The sequence below is a fragment of the Alosa pseudoharengus genome, unplaced genomic scaffold, assembly GCF_046254945.1.
Source record: "Alosa pseudoharengus isolate Yale_2024_CS ecotype anadromous, Long Island Sound unplaced genomic scaffold, YU_APseudo_1.1 YU_APseudo_1.1_scf_17, whole genome shotgun sequence".
Lineage (NCBI taxonomy): Eukaryota > Metazoa > Chordata > Actinopteri > Clupeiformes > Clupeidae > Alosa > Alosa pseudoharengus.
The window spans coordinates 38388209-38412054 of NW_027468640.1; the positions used below are offsets into that span (position 1 = coordinate 38388209).

The 23846-nt window shown below is 39.2% G+C and overlaps 1 protein-coding gene across 1 annotated transcript; it reads left to right on the top strand.

The window, feature by feature from the left end:
* The first annotated feature begins 362 nt into the window (after nucleotides 1-362).
* On the top strand, nucleotides 363-20950 carry LOC143127126 (growth hormone secretagogue receptor type 1). The gene is made up of 3 exons (XM_076288430.1): nucleotides 363-668; nucleotides 2754-3225; nucleotides 20643-20950. Exons 1-3 carry the CDS (start codon nucleotides 363-365, stop codon nucleotides 20948-20950), a joined length of 1086 nt encoding a protein of 361 aa, XP_076144545.1.
* Nucleotides 20951-23846: the final 2896 nt, after the last annotated feature.

Sequence of the window (23846 nt, forward strand, 5' to 3'; positions counted from 1 at the left end):
TTTATTTTTTATTTTTATTATTTAAATCATTTTTATATTTTTCTTTTTTGTCTTTTCTCCTCATAGTCACCTGTCTGGTATTTCTCATCCTTCACTGGATATTTGCTCACTATTGTTTACTTTTCATGTATTCTCCCATCTAGCATCCATCTTTCATTAATCATATTTGTCACTCACTTCCTTCAGTTTTTCCACCCTAACATCGAAATACCACTCCTTTTAGCCTTTATCTCTTCTCTGAACTCTTTTGCTCACTCATATTCCTTGTTCTCTCCATTCATATGTGTGTTCATATCATTCAGATAGCATTCTGCATTCATTGTGTTTTCTTTTGTACATGTTTCTCCCTCTCTCCCTGTAGCATGGATGTGGTGCTAGAGGGTAGTGGCTCTGGCGCAGGCTCGGGCTGTGAGGACTGCTGGAACGCCTCTGGCTGGGACTATTGGGAGGATTGGAGTCCAAGCCAGTCGCTCTTCAGCGACCTGGAGCTGGTCGTTGTGACAACGCTGTGCATTCCACTGTTGCTGCTTGGCCTCGTGGGTAACGCACTTACCATCCTGGTGGTCTGGCGCTGCCCGCAGATGAGGAGCACCACGTACCTGTATCTGAGCAGCATGGCTGTGTCAGACATCCTCATTCTCCTGCTCATGCCACTGGACTTGTACAAGGTAGGTCTTATGACATGTGCATTAGGGTGGTCCTTATTTTTAAAGTCTCCAATTGTCATCCTCTTAACCCTTTGAATTGTTCCTTTATATAAGAAAATACAGCATGCCGATTTTTATGGCAGTAACATAATAATTACTGGTAGCTCAATAGCTTTAAACTTTGAGATTTTGATGATTTTCATAAAAACATAATTTGAATTGGTATTATAACTGGCTAGTAAAAATCCAAAACAATCTCCATAAAATCATCTAATGCACCATATATTCCTGAATATGTATTTTAGATACATATTTTAGATACATCTCAGTTTACTAAATCCAAATTAATCCATTCATGACCCGGTTTAGCAGATTTACCTTTCCTGGTGGAATCAATACATATTTCTATTGATGATCACCTTGGTTATTGTTTGGGTTTAGAGCACATTTTTTGGTCTTCATTAAAACATTCAAACAATTGTATCCACTGAACCCCAAATATGTGCCACAAAACTGAATAAGGAAAAGGCACCTTCACCATCCCTTGCTCAGCTTTGCTTGCAGTTGTGTTGTGTACCAAGAGCAAAATCATGGCAAAAACAAGAAGTGAAGTTTATTTGGTTGGTTCCACCATACCAAAATTAGTTGGATCAAAACTGCCATCTATTCGAATGGAAGATCACTGTCGGATCTATCCAGACTGCAAAAAGTCAACACTGGCTCCTGAGCATCAGAAATGAGGGATTGCTGAAAATTGTTTGATTGTTTGTGCTTATTTTGAGATTGTTGTCATTGTTGTCATGTCAGTGTTGCTCTGATTTCAATAAAATGTAGTTCATTTGCAACAACTTTTAATATTACTTATCACAATAACGCTGCACAGCTTAACATAGGCAATCTTCCACATGATTGAGCTACCTCTAAATATAATTTTTGTCAAAATGTTTGCATATTTATAATTTTGAAGTTAAAAGGAACAGTTTTCCCTTGGTCGAACCCTGGTCGAGTAGCGCTGTCAGAAACTAATGACTTTCTGCAGGCGTAATGAAACCTACTTTTATCTCGTAAATTACCTCACTAATAATGCCCTGAATGGTACGAAACTTCTAATAGTAGTACAACTATGTTCTTTACTCATAAAACGAGGCATTGAAAAGTTTGTAAGTACACCAGGAGTTTATTTAAATAACACTTGCCTGATGGATGCTACTATCTGCTACTATACCGCTGCGTCAACGTTACTTCAGTGATTTGGAAAAAGCCCGTAAAAGTCCTGGCAGGAAACATGCATAAGGATGTAGATTTTGTTCGTAGTACCAGTTTACAACAATTATTAGTTAACACTAAGTTGTAAACAAATATTAAAAACTGGGATATACCAAAAAACATTGATGTAATCGCTTCCTGCCAGTCATGCGTTTCTGACAGCGCTACTCGACCAGGGTTCGACCAAGGGAAAACACGTTCTGGGTGGGTGTTTGGCTCGGAGTCATGGTGCAAAGGACCCTAGGGTGAAATTACTCCGAACTATCGCTTTAAGATGCTAACATTTTGCAAAAAAAAAAAAATTGGACTTGATAAGGACCACCCTAATGTGCATATTGGCATATGCATGGCTGTGGTGGATTGTACAGCATGTATGTCTATTTGTAGGTTTCTTTGTGTATCTGTGTCCCTGGGTGTTTTGCAATGCATATGGGGACTAAGAGTATGGGATATATCATGGTCATTGTTCCTCTTATGCCTCAGTGTGTGTGTCTCTATATTTTCTTTTGGCATCTGAAAGCATGTGTATTTGAGTGTGCATCTTTATATTTCTGTCTATACATACAGTATCTGTTCTCGATATGAGTTGTCAGGGTTCCCACATTCATGAAAATCCTAGAAATGTCATGGAGTTCTTTGAAATGAATCGTTTTAAAATGTTGTCATTGAAAATGGGTGGGAACCCTGAATTGTGTGCTCCTGATGTAAACCTATGAGTGTCCACTTGTAAAACCTGTCCATTTTCTTTGTGTATATGTGTGTTTGGGGATGCTTGAACTTATTGACCAAACTAACGACCTCTCCTCCACCACCTACCACCCACCCCCACTTAACCCCCAGCTGTGGCGCTACCGGCCGTGGTTGCTAGGCGAGGCCGTGTGCAAGCTGTCGATGTTCGCCAGCGAGTGCTGCACCTTCTCCTCCATCCTGCACATGACTGCTCTCGGGGCTGAGCGTTACCTGGCCGTCTGCTTCCCGCTGCGTGCACGCCTCCTGGTCACACGGGGCCGTGTGCGCGTGCTGCTGGCTGCCCTGTGGGTGGTGGCCTTCCTGAGTGCTGCCCCCGTGCTGGCCCTGGTGGGCGTGGAGCGTCTGGACGTGGGTGGGCTGGAGGGCGGCCTGACCGAGTGCCGCTGCACGCAGTACGCACTCACCTCGGGTCTGCTGGCCGCCATGCTGTGGTTGTCCAACCTCTACTTCCTGGTGCCACTCGGCCTGCTCTCGTTGCTCTATGGCCTCATCGCCCGGAGGCTATTCCTACGGAAACAGACTCACAGAGACCGCGGGCATCGCCAGACACTGAGGATGATGGGTGAGTGGCAGGGTGAGATGGATTGCTGCCTATGGACAGTCGCGCTACTGGAAAATTTAGGTCCTATGAATGATGATAATATTAGGCCCTCACCATAATAATAATGTTGGTCATTATTATCTCTGTATTATCTGTTTTAACTATACATGATATTTTACATCACAACTTTAGCATTTTCATGCACTGGTAATTCCTTGGAATTGCATTTCTAGTTATTATTATTCCGCTTACCACTTTTTCCGTACGCTATTTCTCTTGAACAGTTTAACTTAGAAACTTCATTCAAACTTTGTAACGTAGGTATTCAAACGGACCAAGCTGCTATGTCTTTTATACTTTTTAAACTATTAAAGAAAAACTTTTAAAAAATCCCCATAGACTTAACATTGCCTATTATGACATCATAATACGGCCATTAAGCAATTAGAATCCTATGGCAGGTGTTCAGGCCACCTGCAGCCTCAGGCTTTAAGCATACAACCTGGGTCAATTAAGACTACACATCCTATTCAACTGTTTCCTCTGCCCAAAACTGTTTCAAAATAAAAGTCCTCACTACAATAATCCACTGTTAAACAATGTAACCCATTAAACTACTGAACTTTTTACATTCAACTTTTAAACGGTCTACTTTTAAACTATCATTAAACTATCTATCTATTAAACTAGCTGTCTATCAACAACTTTTAAACTATCTACATTCAACTTTTAAACTTTTAAACTATATACATTCACTAGCTGTCTATCAACAACTTTTAACTTTTCATCAACTATGTCAACACTTTTCATCAACTATGACTCCTACCCACTGTAGCTAGTTAGCATGGTTAACAAAGTTAGCATGTTAACATTGTTAACAAAACTGCTAAAAATGATTAGCTAGGTTAGCTAAGTAACATGGTTAACATAGTTAGCATGCTAGCGTGTTAGCATTCTAGTTAGCATTTTTAGCATAACTGCTAAAAATGATTAGCTAGGTTAGCTAAGTAACATGGTTAGCATAGTTAGCATGCTAGCATGTTATCATGCTAGTTAGCATGTTTAGCAAAACTGCTAGAAAATGTTAGTTAAGTTAGCTAAGTAACATGGTTAGCATGTTAGCATTGCTAGCACTGCTATAAAACATTAGCTAAGTAGCATGGTTAGCAGAATTAAAAATCTTAGCATAACTGCTAGCAAACATTAGAGCCGTTCCAACTTTTAGTTATCGTCAAATATCTACCTATACACAGCCATTAAACTATTTGAATATCAACATTCATTAAACTGCTAGAAAACGTTAGCTAAGTAACATGGTTAGCAGGTTAGCATTGCTAGCACTGCTATAAAACATTAGCTAAGTAGCATGGTTAGCATAGTTAAAATCTTAGCATAACTGCTAGCAAACATTAGAGCCATTCCAACTTTCAGTTATCGTCAAATATCTACCTATACAAAGTCATTAAACTATTTGAATATCAACATTCATTCAACTTCCAGTCTGTCAACAACTTTTAAACTATTTACCTTCAACTTTTAAACGGTCTACTTTTAAACTATCATTAAACTATCTACTATCAACAACTTTTAAAGTATCTACTGTCTATCAACAACTTTTAAACTATCTACATTCAGCTTTTAAACAGTCTACTTTTAAACTATCAACTTTTATTAAGCTATGCAACCACCATGTCTATCCTAGCATCACCGTAGTAACCCTCTCTGTATTATCTGTTTTAACTATACATGATATTTTACATCACAACTTTAGCATTTTCATGCACTGGTAATTCCTTGGAATTGCATTTCTAGTTCAGCTTGTTGTACAACTTTCGTTGGCCCAGTTAGCTTGTTTACAGTTGATTCCATTGTTGCGAAGCCTGCAACCAAAGATTCTAGAGCGCTGCAACCGTCGTTCTACTATGGTTGTTATAGTTACCATTCCTAAGCATTGATATGGAATGGTGTCCTGTTATTCAGAATTAATAGCCACCCCACCAGCCAATCAGAAAAGAGTATTTCTTCTCTCCGGGTGATAATGGCTAATAAATCAAATTGACCCGGGACAGAGGTGGATACACTTATAGAGAAACTTAAACTGTTTCTAACATAAATAGCTACGCCACCACCCCATTTAACTCTATCAGTTATACAAATATTATAACCATAAAGGGAAATATCTGAGTCCTTAACATTGGTATTCAACCAAGTTTCTGAAATGACAATGACGTCAGGGTTGGAGTCATTAACCCACATCTTTAAAATGTCCATCTTTGGCAAAAGGCTCCTAGCATTTATGTGAACAAAACCAAGCCCTTTACGTGTCTTAAAATGTTGTGACAAGTCCGATATAGGCATACCCAAAAGACGATCTCCAATGTCAGATGAGCGCTCACCAGCAAGAGTTAGTGTGCTGCCAGTTGGCATGTTTAAAAGTACCTTTTTGTTGTTTATGTCCATTTTCGCAGATGATTCCTTTTTCTTTACACTTGTAATTGCTGGGGCAGAACTTCGGCAGATGAGATGGCTTGTAGTTGACATGCCAGTTGGCCTATGCTCTGCTGAGTCGCGCTCATCTGACCATCGCTGTTGACAGGCACCAGGAAGATGAGTTGAGGGGAAGGGACACAGGGATACAGGCAGAGGCGCACCTTGTCAACAGGCAAGGCAGGCAACTGCTTGGAGCCCCGAGCCGTGAGGGGGCCCCCGACACGAAGCTGAAGTTGGCCGCACATTCAGAATGCGGTGTAGTCAAGTTTCCGTTCCACCTTAAATATTGCAATTTTCTACCGACAGGGGGCAGTGCTGACTGCAAATACGCGATGACACTGGCATTTGCCAAGTAGCAGACGAACATAGGCTACTCCTCACAGACGAATAAAAGCCTTTTTTTCTGGTGACTCCATTGTCGACCAATCTTTAAGTAAATGATACATGCTTTCTGTCAAATAAATCGGTTCATATTGCACTTGTTTTGGGGGGGCTTTTCTGTTTCTTCTTTACATGAGCTATATTTCATATTTTACAATTTATGCACTAGATTTGATACCCATTGCTCACACATGATTTGCCGTGAGATATTACACCACATCCCGATACAGCAGTCTCTGAGCTTTCATTTGACACCATGTATGGCCAATTTCGTCGTGAAAATTCACCCTTTTATTACAATTGAAATTCCATGAGCTGTTTTTCATATTCCACAATGTATGCACTAGACTTGATACCTATTGCCCACACAACATTTGCCGTGAAATATTACACCACATCCCGATACTACCGTCTCACAGCGTTCATATGACACCCAGCATGCCAAACTTCGTCGTGGAAAATTGCCATTTTTGTTACATTTAAATTACATGAACTATATTTCATTTTCCACAGTATATGCACTAGATTTGATACCTATGGTCCATACATCATTTGCCGTGAAATATTACACCATATCCCGAGACTACAGTCTCTGAGCTTTCATATGACACCTTGCATGCCAAATTCCATCGTGGAAAATGGCCATTTTCCTTACATTTAAGTTACATGAGCTATATTTCATATTTTACAATGTATGCACTAGATTTGATACCCATTGCCCACACATCATTTGCCGTGAAAAATTACACCATATCCCGATACTACAGTCTCTGAGCTTTCATTTGACACCATGCATGGCCAATTTCGTAGTGGAAAATGGGCCTATTTCATAGATTTAATTTACATGAGATATATTTCATATTCCACAATTTATGCACTAGATTTGATACCTATTGCTCACACATCATTTGCCGTGAGATATTACACCACATCCCGATACTACAGTCTCTGAGCTTTCATTTGACACCATGCATGGCCAATTTTGTCGTGGAAATTTACCCTTTTATTACAATTGAAATTACATGAGCTGTTTTTCATATTCCACAATGTATGCACTGGACTTGATACCTATTGCCCACACAACATTTGCCGTAAAATATTACACCACATCCCGATACTACCGTCTCACAGCGTTCATATGACACCCTGCATGCCAAACTTCGTAGTGGAAAATGGCCATTTTTCTTACATTTTAATTACATGAACTATATTTCATATTCCACAGTATATGCACTAGATTTGATACCTATGGCCCATACATCATTTGCCGTGAAATATTACACCACATCCCGAAACTACAGTCTCTGAGCTTTCATATGACACCTTGCATGCCAAATTCCATCGTGGAAATGGCCATTTTCCTTACATTTAAGTTACATGAGCTATATTTCATATTTTACAATTTATGCACTAGATTTGATACCCATTGCCCACACATCATTTGCCGTGAAAAATTACACCACATCCCGATACTACAGTCTCTGAGCTTTCATTTGACACCATGCATGGCCAATTTCGTAGTGGAAAATGGGCCTATTTCATAGATTTAATTTACATGAGCTATATTTCATATTCCACAATTTATGCACTAGATTTGATACCTATTGCTCACACATCATTTGCCGTGAGATATTACACCACATCCCGATACTACAGTCTCTGAGCTTTCATTTGACACCATGCATGGCCAATTTTGTCGTGGAAATTTACCCTTTTATTACAATTGAAATTACATGAGCTGTTTTTCATATTCCACAATGTATGCACTGGACTTGATACCTATTGCCCACACAACATTTGCCGTAAAATATTACACCACATCCCGATACTACCGTCTCACAGCGTTCATATGACACCCTGCATGCCAAACTTCGTCGTGGAAAATGGCAATTTTTCTTAAATTTTAATTACATGAACTATATTTCATATTCCACAGTATATGCACTAGATTTGATACCTGTGGCCCATACATCATTTGCCGTGAAATATTACACCACATCCCGAAACTACAGTCTCTGAGCTTTCATATGACACCTTGCATGCCAAATTCCATCGTGGAAAATGGCCATTTTCCTTACATTTAAGTTACATGAGCTATATTTCATATTCCACAATTTATGCACTAGATTTGATACCTATTGCCCACACATCATTTGCCGTGAAATATTACACCACATCCCGATACTACAGTCTCTGAGCTTTCATTTGACACCATGCATGGCCAATTTTGTCGTGGAAATTTACCCTTTTATTACAATTGAAACTACATGAGCTGTTTTTCATATTCCACAAATGTATGCACTAGATTTGATGCCTATTGCCCAAATATCATTTGCCGTAAAATATTACACCACATCCCGATACTACCGTCTCACAGCGTTCATATGACACCAAACATGCCAAACTTCGTCGTGGAAAATGGCCATTTTTCTTACATTTAAATTACATGAACTATATTTCATATTCCACAGTATATGCACTAGATTTGATACCTATGGTCCATACATCATTTGCCGTGAAATATTACACAACATCCCGAAACTACAGTCTCTGTGCTTTCATATGACACCTTGCATGCCAAATTCCATCGTGGAAAATGGCCCTTTTTCATAGATTTAATTTACATGAGCTATATTTCATATTTTACAATTTATGCACTAGATTTGATACCTATGGCCCATACATCATTTGCCGTGAAATATTACACCACATCCCGATACTACAGTCTCTGAGCTTTCATTTGACACCATGCATGGCCAATTTCGTCGTGGAAAATGGGCATATTTCATAGATTTAATTTACATGAGCTATATTTCATATTCCACAGTTTATGCACTAGATTTGATACCTATTGCCCACACATCATTTGCCGTGAAATATTACACCACATCCCGATACTACAGTCTCTGAGCTTTCATATGACACCCTGCATGCCAACTTTCGTTGTGGAAAATGGCCATATTTTATAGATTTACTTATTTCATATTTTACCATTTGTGCACTTGATTTGATGCCTATTGCCCAAACATCATTTGCCGTAAAATATTACACCACATCCCGAAACTACAGTCTCTGAGCTTTCATATGACACCCTGCATGCCAACTTTCGTCGTGGAAAATGGCCATATTTTATAGATTTACTTATTTCATATTTTACCATTTGTGCACTTGATTTGATGCCTATTAGCCAAACATCATTTGCCGTAAAATATTACACCACATCCCGATACTACCGTCTCACAGCGTTCATATGACACCCTGCATGCCAAACTTCGTAGTGGAAAATGGCCATTTTTCTTACATTTTAATTACATGAACTATATTTCATATTCCACAGTATATGCACTAGATTTGATACCTATGGCCCATACATCATTTGCCGTGAAATATTACACCACATCCCGAAACTACAGTCTCTGAGCTTTCATATGACACCTTGCATGCCAAATTCCATCGTGGAAATGGCCATTTTCCTTACATTTAAGTTACATGAGCTATATTTCATATTTTACAATTTATGCACTAGATTTGATACCCATTGCCCACACATCATTTGCCGTGAAAAATTACACCACATCCCGATACTACAGTCTCTGAGCTTTCATTTGACACCATGCATGGCCAATTTCGTAGTGGAAAATGGGCCTATTTCATAGATTTAATTTACATGAGCTATATTTCATATTCCACAATTTATGCACTAGATTTGATACCTATTGCTCACACATCATTTGCCGTGAGATATTACACCACATCCCGATACTACAGTCTCTGAGCTTTCATTTGACACCATGCATGGCCAATTTTGTCGTTGAAATTTACCCTTTTATTACAATTGAAATTACATGAGCTGTTTTTCATATTCCACAATGTATGCACTGGACTTGATACCTATTGCCCACACAACATTTGCCGTAAAATATTACACCACCTCCCGATACTACCGTCTCACAGCGTTCATATGACACCCTGCATGCCAAACTTCGTCGTGGAAAATGGCAATTTTTCTTAAATTTTAATTACATGAACTATATTTCATATTCCACAGTATATGCACTAGATTTGATACCTGTGGCCCATACATCATTTGCCGTGAAATATTACACCACATCCCGAAACTACAGTCTCTGAGCTTTCATATGACACCTTGCATGCCAAATTCCATCGTGGAAAATGGCCATTTTCCTTACATTTAAGTTACATGAGCTATATTTAATATTCCACAATTTATGCACTAGATTTGATACCTATTGCCCACACATCATTTGCCGTGAAATATTACACCACATCCCGATACTACAGTCTCTGAGCTTTCATTTGACACCATGCATAGCCAATTTTGTCGTGGAAATTTACCCTTTTATTACAATTGAAACTACATGAGCTGTTTTTCATATTCCACAAATGTATGCACTAGATTTGATGCCTATTGCCCAAATATCATTTGCCGTAAAATATTACACCACATCCCGATACTACCGTTTCACAGCGTTCATATGACACCAAACATGCCAAACTTCGTCGTGGAAAATGGCCATTTTTCTTACATTTAAATTACATGAACTATATTTCATATTCCACAGTATATGCACTAGATTTGATACCTATGGTCCATACATCATTTGCCGTGAAATATTACACAACATCCCGAAACTACAGTCTCTGTGCTTTCATATGACACCTTGCATGCCAAATTCCATCGTGGAAAATGGCCCTTTTTCATAGATTTAATTTACATGAGCTATATTTCATATTTTACAATTTATGCACTAGATTTGATACCTATGGCCCATACATCATTTGCCGTGAAATATTACACCACATCCCGATACTACAGTCTCTGAGCTTTCATTTGACACCATGCATGGCCAATTTCGTCGTGGAAAATGGGCATATTTCATAGATTTAATTTACATGAGCTATATTTCATATTCCACAGTTTATGCACTAGATTTGATACCTATTGCCCACACATCATTTGCCGTGAAATATTACACCACATCCCGATACTACAGTCTCTGAGCTTTCATATGACACCCTGCATGCCAACTTTCGTTGTGGAAAATGGCCATATTTTATAGATTTACTTATTTCATATTTTACCATTTGTGCACTTGATTTGATGCCTATTGCCCAAACATCATTTGCCGTAAAATATTACACAACATCCCGAAACTACAGTCTCGGTGCTTTCATATGACACCTTGCATGCCAAATTCCATCGTGGAAAATGGCCCTTTTTCATAGATTTAATTTACATGAGCTATATTTCATATTTTACAATTTATGCACTAGATTTGATACCTATGGCCCATACATCATTTGCCGTGAAATATTACACCACATCCCGATACTACAGTCTCTGAGCTTTCATTTGACACCATGCATGGCCAATTTCGTCGTGGAAAATGGGCATATTTCATAGATTTAATTTACATGAGCTATATTTCATATTCCACAGTTTATGCACTAGATTTGATACCTATTGCCCACACATCATTTGCCGTGAAATATTACACCACATCCCGATACTACAGTCTCTGAGCTTTCATATGACACCCTGCATGCCAACTTTCGTTGTGGGAAATGGCCATATTTTATAGATTTACTTATTTCATATTTTACCATTTGTGCACTTGATTTGATGCCTATTGCCCAAACATCATTTGCCGTAAAATATTACACCACATCCCGAAACTACAGTCTCTGAGCTTTCATATGACACCCTGCATGCCAACTTTCGTCGTGGAAAATGGCCATATTTTATAGATTTACTTATTTCATATTTTACCATTTGTGCACTTGATTTGATGCCTATTACCCAAACATCATTTGCCGTAAAATATTACACCACATCCCGAAACTACAGTCTCTGAGCTTTCATATGACACCCTGCATGCCAACTTTCGTCGTGGAAAATGGCCATATTTTATAGATTTACTTATTTCATATTTTACCATTTGTGCACTTGATTTGATGCCTATTAGCCAAACATCATTTGCCGTAAAATATTACACCACATCCCGATACTACCGTCTCACAGCGTTCATATGACACCCTGCATGCCAAACTTCGTAGTGGAAAATGGCCATTTTTCTTACATTTTAATTACATGAACTATATTTCATATTCCACAGTATATGCACTAGATTTGATACCTATGGCCCATACATCATTTGCCGTGAAATATTACACCACATCCCGAAACTACAGTCTCTGAGCTTTCATATGACACCTTGCATGCCAAATTCCATCGTGGAAATGGCCATTTTCCTTACATTTAAGTTACATGAGCTATATTTCATATTTTACAATTTATGCACTAGATTTGATACCCATTGCCCACACATCATTTGCCGTGAAAAATTACACCACATCCCGATACTACAGTCTCTGAGCTTTCATTTGACACCATGCATGGCCAATTTCGTAGTGGAAAATGGGCCTATTTCATAGATTTAATTTACATGAGCTATATTTCATATTCCACAATTTATGCACTAGATTTGATACCTATTGCTCACACATCATTTGCCGTGAGATATTACACCACATCCCGATACTACAGTCTCTGAGCTTTCATTTGACACCATGCATGGCCAATTTTGTCGTTGAAATTTACCCTTTTATTACAATTGAAATTACATGAGCTGTTTTTCATATTCCACAATGTATGCACTGGACTTGATACCTATTGCCCACACAACATTTGCCGTAAAATATTACACCACATCCCGATACTACCGTCTCACAGCGTTCATATGACACCCTGCATGCCAAACTTCGTCGTGGAAAATGGCAATTTTTCTTAAATTTTAATTACATGAACTATATTTCATATTCCACAGTATATGCACTAGATTTGATACCTGTGGCCCATACATCATTTGCCGTGAAATATTACACCACATCCCGAAACTACAGTCTCTGAGCTTTCATATGACACCTTGCATGCCAAATTCCATCGTGGAAAATGGCCATTTTCCTTACATTTAAGTTACATGAGCTATATTTAATATTCCACAATTTATGCACTAGATTTGATACCTATTGCCCACACATCATTTGCCGTGAAATATTACACCACATCCCGATACTACAGTCTCTGAGCTTTCATTTGACACCATGCATGGCCAATTTTGTCGTGGAAATTTACCCTTTTATTACAATTGAAACTACATGAGCTGTTTTTCATATTCCACAAATGTATGCACTAGATTTGATGCCTATTGCCCAAATATCATTTGCCGTAAAATATTACACCACATCCCGATACTACCGTTTCACAGCGTTCATATGACACCAAACATGCCAAACTTCGTCGTGGAAAATGGCCATTTTTCTTACATTTAAATTACATGAACTATATTTCATATTCCACAGTATATGCACTAGATTTGATACCTATGGTCCATACATCATTTGCCGTGAAATATTACACAACATCCCGAAACTACAGTCTCTGTGCTTTCATATGACACCTTGCATGCCAAATTCCATCGTGGAAAATGGCCCTTTTTCATAGATTTAATTTACATGAGCTATATTTCATATTTTACAATTTATGCACTAGATTTGATACCTATGGCCCATACATCATTTGCCGTGAAATATTACACCACATCCCGATACTACAGTCTCTGAGCTTTCATTTGACACCATGCATGGCCAATTTCGTCGTGGAAAATGGGCATATTTCATAGATTTAATTTACATGAGCTATATTTCATATTCCACAGTTTATGCACTAGATTTGATACCTATTGCCCACACATCATTTGCCGTGAAATATTACACCACATCCCGATACTACAGTCTCTGAGCTTTCATATGACACCCTGCATGCCAACTTTCGTTGTGGAAAATGGCCATATTTTATAGATTTACTTATTTCATATTTTACCATTTGTGCACTTGATTTGATGCCTATTGCCCAAACATCATTTGCCGTAAAATATTACACCACATCCCGAAACTACAGTCTCTGAGCTTTCATATGACACCCTGCATGCCAACTTTCGTCGTGGAAAATGGCCATATTTTATAGATTTACTTATTTCATATTTTACCATTTGTGCACTTGATTTGATGCCTATTACCCAAACATCATTTGCCGTAAAATATTACACCACATCCCGAAACTACAGTCTCTGAGCTTTCATATGACACCCTGCATGCCAACTTTCGTCGTGGAAAATGGCCATATTTTATAGATTTACTTATTTCATATTTTACCATTTGTGCACTTGATTTGATGCCTATTAGCCAAACATCATTTGCCGTAAAATATTACACCACATCCCGAAACTACAGTCTCTGAGCTTTCATATGACACCCTGCATGCCAACTTTCGTCGTGGAAAATGGCCATATTTTATAGATTTACTTATTTCATATTTTACCATTTGTGCACTTGATTTGATGCCTATTGCCCAAACATCATTTGCCGTAAAATATTACGCCACATCCCGAAACTACAGTCTCTGAGCTTTCATATGACACCTTGCATGCCAACTTTCGTCGTGGAAAATGGCCATATTTTATAGATTTACTTATTTCATATTTTACCATTTGTGCACTTGATTTGATGCCTATTGCCCAAACATCATTTGCCGTAAAATATTACGCCACATCCCGAAACTACAGTCTCTGAGCTTTCATATGACACCTTGCATGCCAAATTCCATCGTGGAAAATGGCCATTTTCCTTACATTTAAGTTACATGAGCTATATTTCAGAAAAAAAGAATAACTGCACAATGGATGTAATTACACGCTCCTCGTGATCATTGTCAGATTTCAACAGTTATGACTGACAGTAGAAGTGTGAAATAAGAGAGCAATTCTCATTTATGCTATACATGAGCACACATAGAATTTGTGAGATTTTTTAAGTAGTGCAAAGTCGGTTGTATCTGGATGTGCTGTATGTCACGCCAAATAGGGATCAAATCTGCATAAATCGTAAAACATGAAATATAGCTCATAGAATTTCAATTGTAATGAAATGGGGATTTTCCATGACAAAATTGGCCATGCATGGTGGCAAATGAAAGCTGAGAGACTGTAGTATCGGGATATGGTGTAATTGATGTATGGGCAATAGGTATCAAATCTAGTGAATAAATTGTAAAATATGAAATATAGCTCATATAAATTACATGTATGAAAAATGGCCATTTTCCATGATAGAATTTGGCATGCAGGGTGTCATATGAAAGCTCAAAGACTGTATCGGGATGAGGTGTAATATTTCAGGGCAAATGATGTGTGGGCAATAGGTATTAAGTATGGTAAAATATGAAATATAGCTCATGTAAATTAAATCTATGAAATATGTCCATTTTCCACAACGAAATTGGCCATGCATGGTGTCATATAAAAGCTCAGAGACTGCAGTATCGGGATGTGGTGTAATATTTCACGGCAAATTATGTTTGGGCCATAGGTATCAAATCTAGTGCATAAATTGTGGAATATGAAATATAGCTCATGTAAATTAAATCTATGAAAAAGGGCCATTTTCCACGATGGAATTTGGCATGCAGGGTGTCATAGGAACGCTGTGAGACATTAGTATCGGGATAGGGTGTAATGTTTCACGGCAAATGATGTGTGGGCAATAGGCATCAAATCTAGTGCATCATTTGTCAAATATGAAATATAGCTCATGTAACTTAAATGTAAGGAAAATGGCCATTTTCCACGACGAAATTTGGCATGCAGGGTGTCATAGGAACGATGTGAGATGGTAGTATCGGGATGTGGTGTAATATTGTACGGCAAATGATGTTTGGGCAATAGGCATCAAATCTAGTGCATACATTTGTGGAATATGAAAAACAGCTCGTGTAATTTCAATTGTAATAAAAGGGTGAATTTCCACGACGAAATTGGCCACGCATGGTGTCAAATGAAAGCTCAGAGACTGTAGTTTCGGGATGTGGTGTAATATTTCACGGCAAATGATGTGTGGGCAATAGGTATCAAATCTAGTGCATAAATTGTAAAATATGAAATATAGCTCATTTAACTTAAATGTAAGGAAAATGGCCATTTTCCACGATGGAATTTGGCATGCAAGGTGTCATATGAAAGCTCAGAGACTGTAGTTTCGGGATGTGGTGTAATATTTCACGGCAAATGATGTATGGGCCATAGGTATCAAATCTAGTGCATATACTGTGGAATATGAAATATAGTTCATGTAATTAAAATGTAAGAAAAATGGCCATTTTCCACGACGAAGTTTGGCATGCAGGGTGGCATATGAACGCTGTGAGACGGTAGTATCGGGATGTGGTGTAATATTTTACGGCAAATGTTGTGTGGGCAATAGGTATCAAGTCCAGTGCATACATTGTGGAATATGAAAAACAGCTCATGTAATTTCAATTGTAATAAAAGGGTGAATTTCCACGACGAAATTGGCCATGCATTGTGTCAAATGAAAGCTCAGAGACTGTAGTTTCGGGATGTGGTGTAATATTTCACGGCAAATGATGTGTGGGCAATAGGCATCAAATCAAGTGCACAAATGAAATATAGCTCATGTAAAGTAAATCTATAAAATATGGCCATTTTCCACAACGAAATTTGGCATGCAGGGTGTCATATGAAAGCTCAGAGACTGCAGTATCGAGATGTGGTGTAATATTTCACGGCAAATGATGTATGGGCTATAGGTATCAAATCTAGTGCATAAATTGTGGAATATGAAATATAGCTCATGTAAATTAAATCTATGAAATATGCCCATTTTCCACGACGAAATTGGCCATGCATGGTGTCAAATGAAAGCACAGAGACTGTAGTTTCGGGATGTGGTGTAATATTTCACGGCAAATGATGTATGGACCATAGGTATCATATCTAGTGCATATACTGTGGAATATGAAATATAGTAATTTAAATGTAAAAAAATGGGCATTTTCCACGACGAAATTTGGCATGCTGGGTGTCATATGAACGCTGTGAGACGGTAGTATCGGGATGTTGTGTAATATCTCACGGCAAATCATGTGTGAGCAATGGGTATCAAATCTAGTGCATAAATTGTAAAATATGAAATATAGCTCATGTAAAGAAAGAACAGAAAAGCCCCCCCAAAACAAGTGCAATATGAACCGATTTATTTGACAGAAAGCATGTTGTATCATTTACTTAAAGATTGGTCGACAATGGAGTCACCAGAAAAAAGGCTTTTATTCGTCTGTGAGGAGTAGCCTACATGTTCGTCTGCTACTAGGCAAATGCCAGTGTCATCGCGTATTTGCAGTCAGCGCTGCCCCCTGTCGGTAGAAAATTGCAATATTTAAGGTGGAATCGAAACTTAACTACACCGCATTCTGAATGTGCGGCCAACTTCAGCTTCGTGCCCCCGACCTGGTCTCAGCGCGTTTGCCGGTGGGTCAAGCGAGAATTTCGTCCATAGAGATTGAATGATGTATTTTGCGTGCTCCTGCCCTGTCTTACAAACAGTACATCTGTACATATGTAGGCCCTGTGCTATGGCCTTATAAACAGCGGATCTGTGTTCAAAAGAGTTCAAAGAATCCGCACATATTTATGGATACTGTGGTAAACGTCAATCGAGGGTGCAGTGATGACATATCAACATCGGAGTTTGGCATTTAGCCTACTCAATTAAGTTATAGTAGGCTAATGTTAATTGGCAGAAAGATTGAACATGATTTGCTACATCTATACAACAGTAAACTTCAGCTAGCTACAGTTACAACTAGTTAAGCAAGGAGATGGTTAACGTTATGTTTGTAATAGGGCTGTCAGCCATAACATGCTAATCGCGATGCAGTAAGGACCAAGCATACACGTTAATTTTTTAGAACCCGATTGACGTCAAAAAACACACCCTTTCTTCTTTGTTACATTACTCCTGAACTGTTCATCGCAGTGAGATGAAACCTTTCTTGTGTGACAGAGCAGAAGTGTCTGTAAGGTCAAGTATGAAAATAAAAAAAAACATGAAATTAAATCAAATTGCATCATATTTACAGTCTATACTTCTCTGCGTTCACCTGCACACCCATTACTCTCGTTTGAATTACTCACGAACCTGTGATCGCATAGATATGGCAAGCATATCAGATGAAAGAGGAGACACAGGGCTATCCATTGGTACCATGTATATCGATCCTTCTGGCTTATAAAAACAGACGAAGTGACTGCAAAATAATAACGTCATGTACACAAACCAACGCTGCACACCCATTACTCTCGTTTGAATTAGGGGAGACCGGGGCTGGTTGGAACAAGGGCAGGTTGAGACACTGTTAATATCCAGGCTACTAGAGGGAGCTGCAACAAAATTCCAACACTAAACTGACGGCCTTATTGAGTAGAGTAAACTCACGTATGTAACTGGTCTCCAGGTCATTAACCCTTTAGGTGAGAACAACTTTTTGATTTTGTAGTGTCAAAACTTAGAATATGCACCTCCCACTAAATACATCCTAGAAGGGTAATAGTTAGGGATATATAAAAAATATTCATTATAATTGATTGCTAGGGGACTCATCTATAATTTAAAATGAAGTTTAAAAACCAGAGGTGACCGATATTAGCAGGCTAACAGCATTGGTGCAAAAAAGTTTGACCTAATGTGGGCGGGGCAGGTTGGCACACTGATTTTGGGGTTGGTTGGCACATACATTCTCTATGGCTATTTTGTGACAAATCTATAAACTTTGTATTTTACACATAAAAACATCATCAATCTTTATTTTAACATTGTTATTGTAATTACTGAACATAGTTTTACATTTGGAAGCATTTCAGACATTTCTAAACATTTGAAGTAAAAAAAAATTCGGTAGGGACCAAATTGGTCTTGACGGTGGGCCCTACTGAAGAAAAACACACAGAAAAGAAATCAGCAAAGCCCTACAGGTAGTGATATAGATGAGCACTTCAAACAAAAGCAAAAGGAGTACTGCAAAGGACTATAACATAGGTGTTCCAACCAACCCCGACTACATGTGCCAACCAACCCCGTGCATGGGGCAGGTTGGAACACGTGCACAACACCACTTTAATCATATATAACTCAAAACAAGGGATCATTTGTTGACATTGAATGTATACATTTTGTAGCTGAGATCCCAAGCTTTCAGTTAATAACAATTTGACCATTTCAACGCATTGTAAGACGGAGAAATATAACCGAGAGTGAAAAGTGTTCCAACCAGCCCCGGTCTCCCCTACTCGCGGACCCGTGATCGGATAGATATGGCATGTCAGAGGAAAGAGGAGACACAGAGCTATCATTTGATCATTTGATACCAAGTACATCCTTCTGGGTTATAAAACAGACGAAGTGAAAGCAAAATAATAACTTCATATAGCTGGACTTACCCCACGTTTTTGTCTCTTTTTGTGGCAAAGCATGTTTATAATCCAACGCTATCGTGTGTTTCTCTATGGCAAAGCATGTTCATAATCCGATTTTGAGATCCTAGCAAATTCCTGCATGGCATCCAATTCAAGGCTTACACTGCATCCCAATTTGTTCAACAAAGAAACCCCTTTTTTGCCTCTACTTTGATCATGGCAATGCAGTAAAAAGTTGTTGTAGAGAATCATTATCTCATAATGATATTTTGTGAGATACATGTCAAAATATAAGAATTTTTATAATATGCTTTTTGTATTTTTATTATTTAACATAATAACCTAATGGTGATATAACATAATGGTGATAACACTTGTCGGTAGGGCCCCCTTGGAATTTTTGCTTAGGGCCCCCACAGACTCTAATCGCCTCTGGATACAGGAGGATACCATCCTCTGTTGTCCGCTTGATGACAGTGTGGCCGGATCCTCGATGGATATAGCGTTTCCTACGTAATATCCCCGTCGCACGGTAGAGGTGGAGCACATTTTTGCTGATAGCCGTGTTGATAGATGACAACTGCAAAAGTTGTAGGGGAGTGTATCGAATGGCCAACACCAGCAAGGCATGCTCAAACTGACACAGTCCAACGAGAGCTATGCACAAGCTGCGTCCTTCTCCAGCTGACAGTCCACTGACTAGATCAGCCACCGATGTCTCAGCTGAGAGTCAACCGACTACATCAGCCATTGAAGTTCATAAATTGATGAGGAGTCTTACTCCCAACTGACAGTCAACTGACTGAAACAGCCACTGAGTCCCTATGCTGATGAGTTGGATAGCAAATGTTACGACGGTCTTTCAATGAATGCCGTCAATGGATGCAAAAAAAAACAAAAAACTACCACGGAAAGGGGAAAAAAACGCAACACACAATGAACGAGTTGATATGTTAAGGAATAAAATATACAAATCAGAAAAATATGTAAATCAAGTTATGTAAATATTAGAAAATAATCAAACAAAAATAGGCCAAATGGAGTGGCGCATCTGGCCAGCGCCCCTGTAACTAGGCAATATAGATGATGTAATAAATTTGTCTATCGCTGTTTTCACTTGATTTTCTGTATTCTATAAAATCCCATGAAGATAATTTTCCTGACCATGATCCCACAGTGCAGAATTTCTCTGAGTCTCTCCTTCTCTTTCTTTTTCAGTGGTGATAGTGGTGGCATTTGTTCTGTGTTGGCTACCCTTCCACGTTGGCCGGACCCTCTTCTCTGTTTCGGCCGACTCCAGTCCTGAGCTCTACACTGTGTCCCAGTACCTGAACCTGGTTTCCTTTGTGCTCTTCTACCTGAGCGCCGCCATCAACCCGCTTTTGTACAATACCATGTCCACCCGTTACCGAGCTTGCGTACGGTCCCTGCTTACACTGGCCAACAGCCCCACCACAGAGATCCGCCACGGGGTCCATCGAGGCCAGCTCACTCCCCAACACTCACACTCCAGCTCTCATATCTGAGGAAGAGGGGGGTAAGAGAGAGAGAGAGAGAGTCCTGTCCTCTCTATACTCTTACAGATATAATATAATGTCTGGTATTATATCTGTAATATGTTTATCTATCTGATGGGAAAATACACAAAATATGTTACTGTTTTTTTTGAGTAAGAGAAAATAAATGTGTGCATGGGGTGGGAATTGTACGTCTGTGTGTGTGTGTGTGTGTGTGTGCGTGCGTGCATGCGTATGCGTATGCGTATGCGTATGCGTGCGTGCATATGTGTGCGTGTGTATGTGTGCGTGTGTATGTGTGCGTGTGTGCGTGCGTGCGTTTGTGTGTGTAGATGTGAATGCGTATGTTTGCCCTCTGGGCTGCACTCACCTCTCTACCCCCAGACTCCATAACTCTGGATCATTGTCATCTCACCTAACTCTGAGCCCAGCAGTAGCAGGGACACTAAGGTACCCTAAGCCACGAAGGACACTCATTCAGTTGCACTCTGAGCCTTGTGATCAGCTTTACCCATAGCCTCGAGCCAGCATGGAGGGAAAGGGTCTCTAGTTTCCTTTCTTTGTTGTTTTTTGTTAGATGTGCTCAAGCAAAAAATACAACTTTGAGATATCTATTTGTCATATTCTAAGAAGAAAGAGCTGCTCTGATCTATTGTATTCTGTTAGTATATGTTTTAACTTGTAAGTTTATCTGTTGGTAATGTGGATTTATTCAGTCATTACTCGTAAACTAAATGTATTCTTTCTGTTTCCATAACAACAGAGTGAGAGGTAAAGATATTTTTAATATAAGGTTAATATAAAATAAATCCAGTTATAAATATTGGACTGATTTGTCATATTGCTTTTTTAAACTGAGTTTTGGGATGTTTTGCCACCAGCTTATTTTGATTTGATTTCAACATGTGTTCACTGTGAATTGTGTGTGTGAGCGAGAGAGAGATAAAGAGAGAAAAGGGAGAGTGTGTGTGTGTGTACAGGCAAGGTAAAAATGTATTATTTTTAAAGTATGTGTATAGGTTGGAATGGATGTTTACTTGTGAAAGTAGACATAAAAGTGCATTTTTTACATCTGTGTGCAGTTATTTTATAACAGAATGAGTGTGATTTTAAATATTTCAGAGTACCTGGATGTTTGTCTAAGGTGGGGTGTGGGGACTGATGAGTGGGTATCATTATAGGAATCCAATTGTGACGACTGTGACGCATTCTCTCTCTCTCTCTCTCTCTCAATCTCTCTCTGATCACACACATGGAATAAGGAAAACATTGCTGTTTCCACAAAATACTCTTCTCACACTACCTTATTCTTATTCTAACCATACTCCCCTCTAAAAACAGCAAAACGTTAGTAAACATTATCATGTTATGTTGCTAATTATGTGAGGATTCTTGATCGTATTAAGGAGGTTTATATTCTAATGCAAGTGTATTTCTATTGAACAGTTTCAACATTTACAGGATGTCACGTCATTGTTGGTGGTCTCGCCCATTATGTCTATGGTCTCGCCCTTAAAGAGATGGCGGATATTTTGGCAGGCTCCAAGGCATAAGCCAAAGCCATAGCTTGTCACTACCGCCATCTACTGGATGACACGGGCAGAAGGCAACCCCAACTCATTGGCATTCAAAATTGCAGAATTATACAATTGAATACAATAGCTATTTATAATATTATTTTTGAACGTCATTAAAAAAAAAATAGGACGTTATCTGGGCCTACAATATTGAACAAGCCATTAATTGAACATATGTGTTGGCACAATTATCCCATTCAATGATTTAGTTGTTATTCATCGGATGTCTTCGGTGCCGCCATCCCATACCCCTCCCTGCTCCCATGCATAGCTCACTTCACTGTCACGCGCACAAACCGTCCCATGACACAAGCTGACGCGAGGACCCAGCTGACACCGGACACACGAGGGTAGGCTGTGTCTATTTACCACGTCAACCGACTCGCCGAATCGATGGAGAGATGCGATTAACTAGAGTCGATCTTAAATTCGGTCAATAGGCGCGCGTCACTGATTGTCCCCTTCGCACTGGCATCTCACAGCACAAAGGCGGAAACAGCTGGGTGAATGTTTACATGTCAGAGATGTGGGTATGAGCTCATGGATGTGTTGTCATGTACCAAGTATCCTGTTCGTGCCTCCGGTTGTTTTCAACGTTTTAACCGAGTATAGTTCCCCCGGGTTCATCCTTCAATTGCCCATGTATGCTAAATTAGAAAAACAAGTAGGCTAGGTTAGACCAGTGATATTGAGAAAACCACGACGCACAAGAGGGTGACCACAAGAAGGTGACAGGTAGGCGAAACATTCCACATGTGTCTTTAGCAGGACTAAGGCGCAGTAGGAGCATCCTTTATACATAAACATCAAATACGCACGCACGTAATTACCACCTGCAATAGGCTACTATGTCAGCTACTTCTCACAGAATATATCCGTGGTTACCTGAAAATGTCGTTTAAATTGTTGGGATTAATGACCTTTGAACATTGAACATGACGCTGTTGTTATACTTTGATACATCCGTGTTATTGTCCTACTATAAGTCTAATCGTATCCGGCACTTGACTGAGCGACGACCCTTTCTGCCGCTAGGCCAGCATCCTTTGTGTGCATCTGGAGGCTGTAACTAGGCACCAAAGCCCAGCCCTCAGTTGAACCCTCCATATCCATCAGTCTGATAGGACATGTCTGGTCACATGGTCCTTAATGGGTCGGTAACAAACCTTATTGATTGGAAGATGGGGAGAAGAATACTCTTGTAGGTCTGGGGGTTCAGGGGCAGGCTCAAAAATGTGTTCTCGGTAATGCAGATTTCATCTGTCCATATGTACTGTACACATAAGCAGTGCTTGCATTTTTGCAGTGCTATTTTAGGTCAAGGGCGT

Coding starts and splice junctions, on each gene's coding strand:
- LOC143127126 (XM_076288430.1), top strand. CDS start 363: ATGGATGTGGTGCTAGAGGGTAGTGGCTCTGGCGCAGGCTCGGGCTGT. Junction 669..2,753: donor TGCCACTGGACTTGTACAAG/GTAGGTCTTATG, acceptor CTTAACCCCCAG/CTGTGGCGCTACCGGCCGTG. Junction 3,226..20,642: donor CCAGACACTGAGGATGATGG/GTGAGTGGCAGG, acceptor TTTCTTTTTCAG/TGGTGATAGTGGTGGCATTT.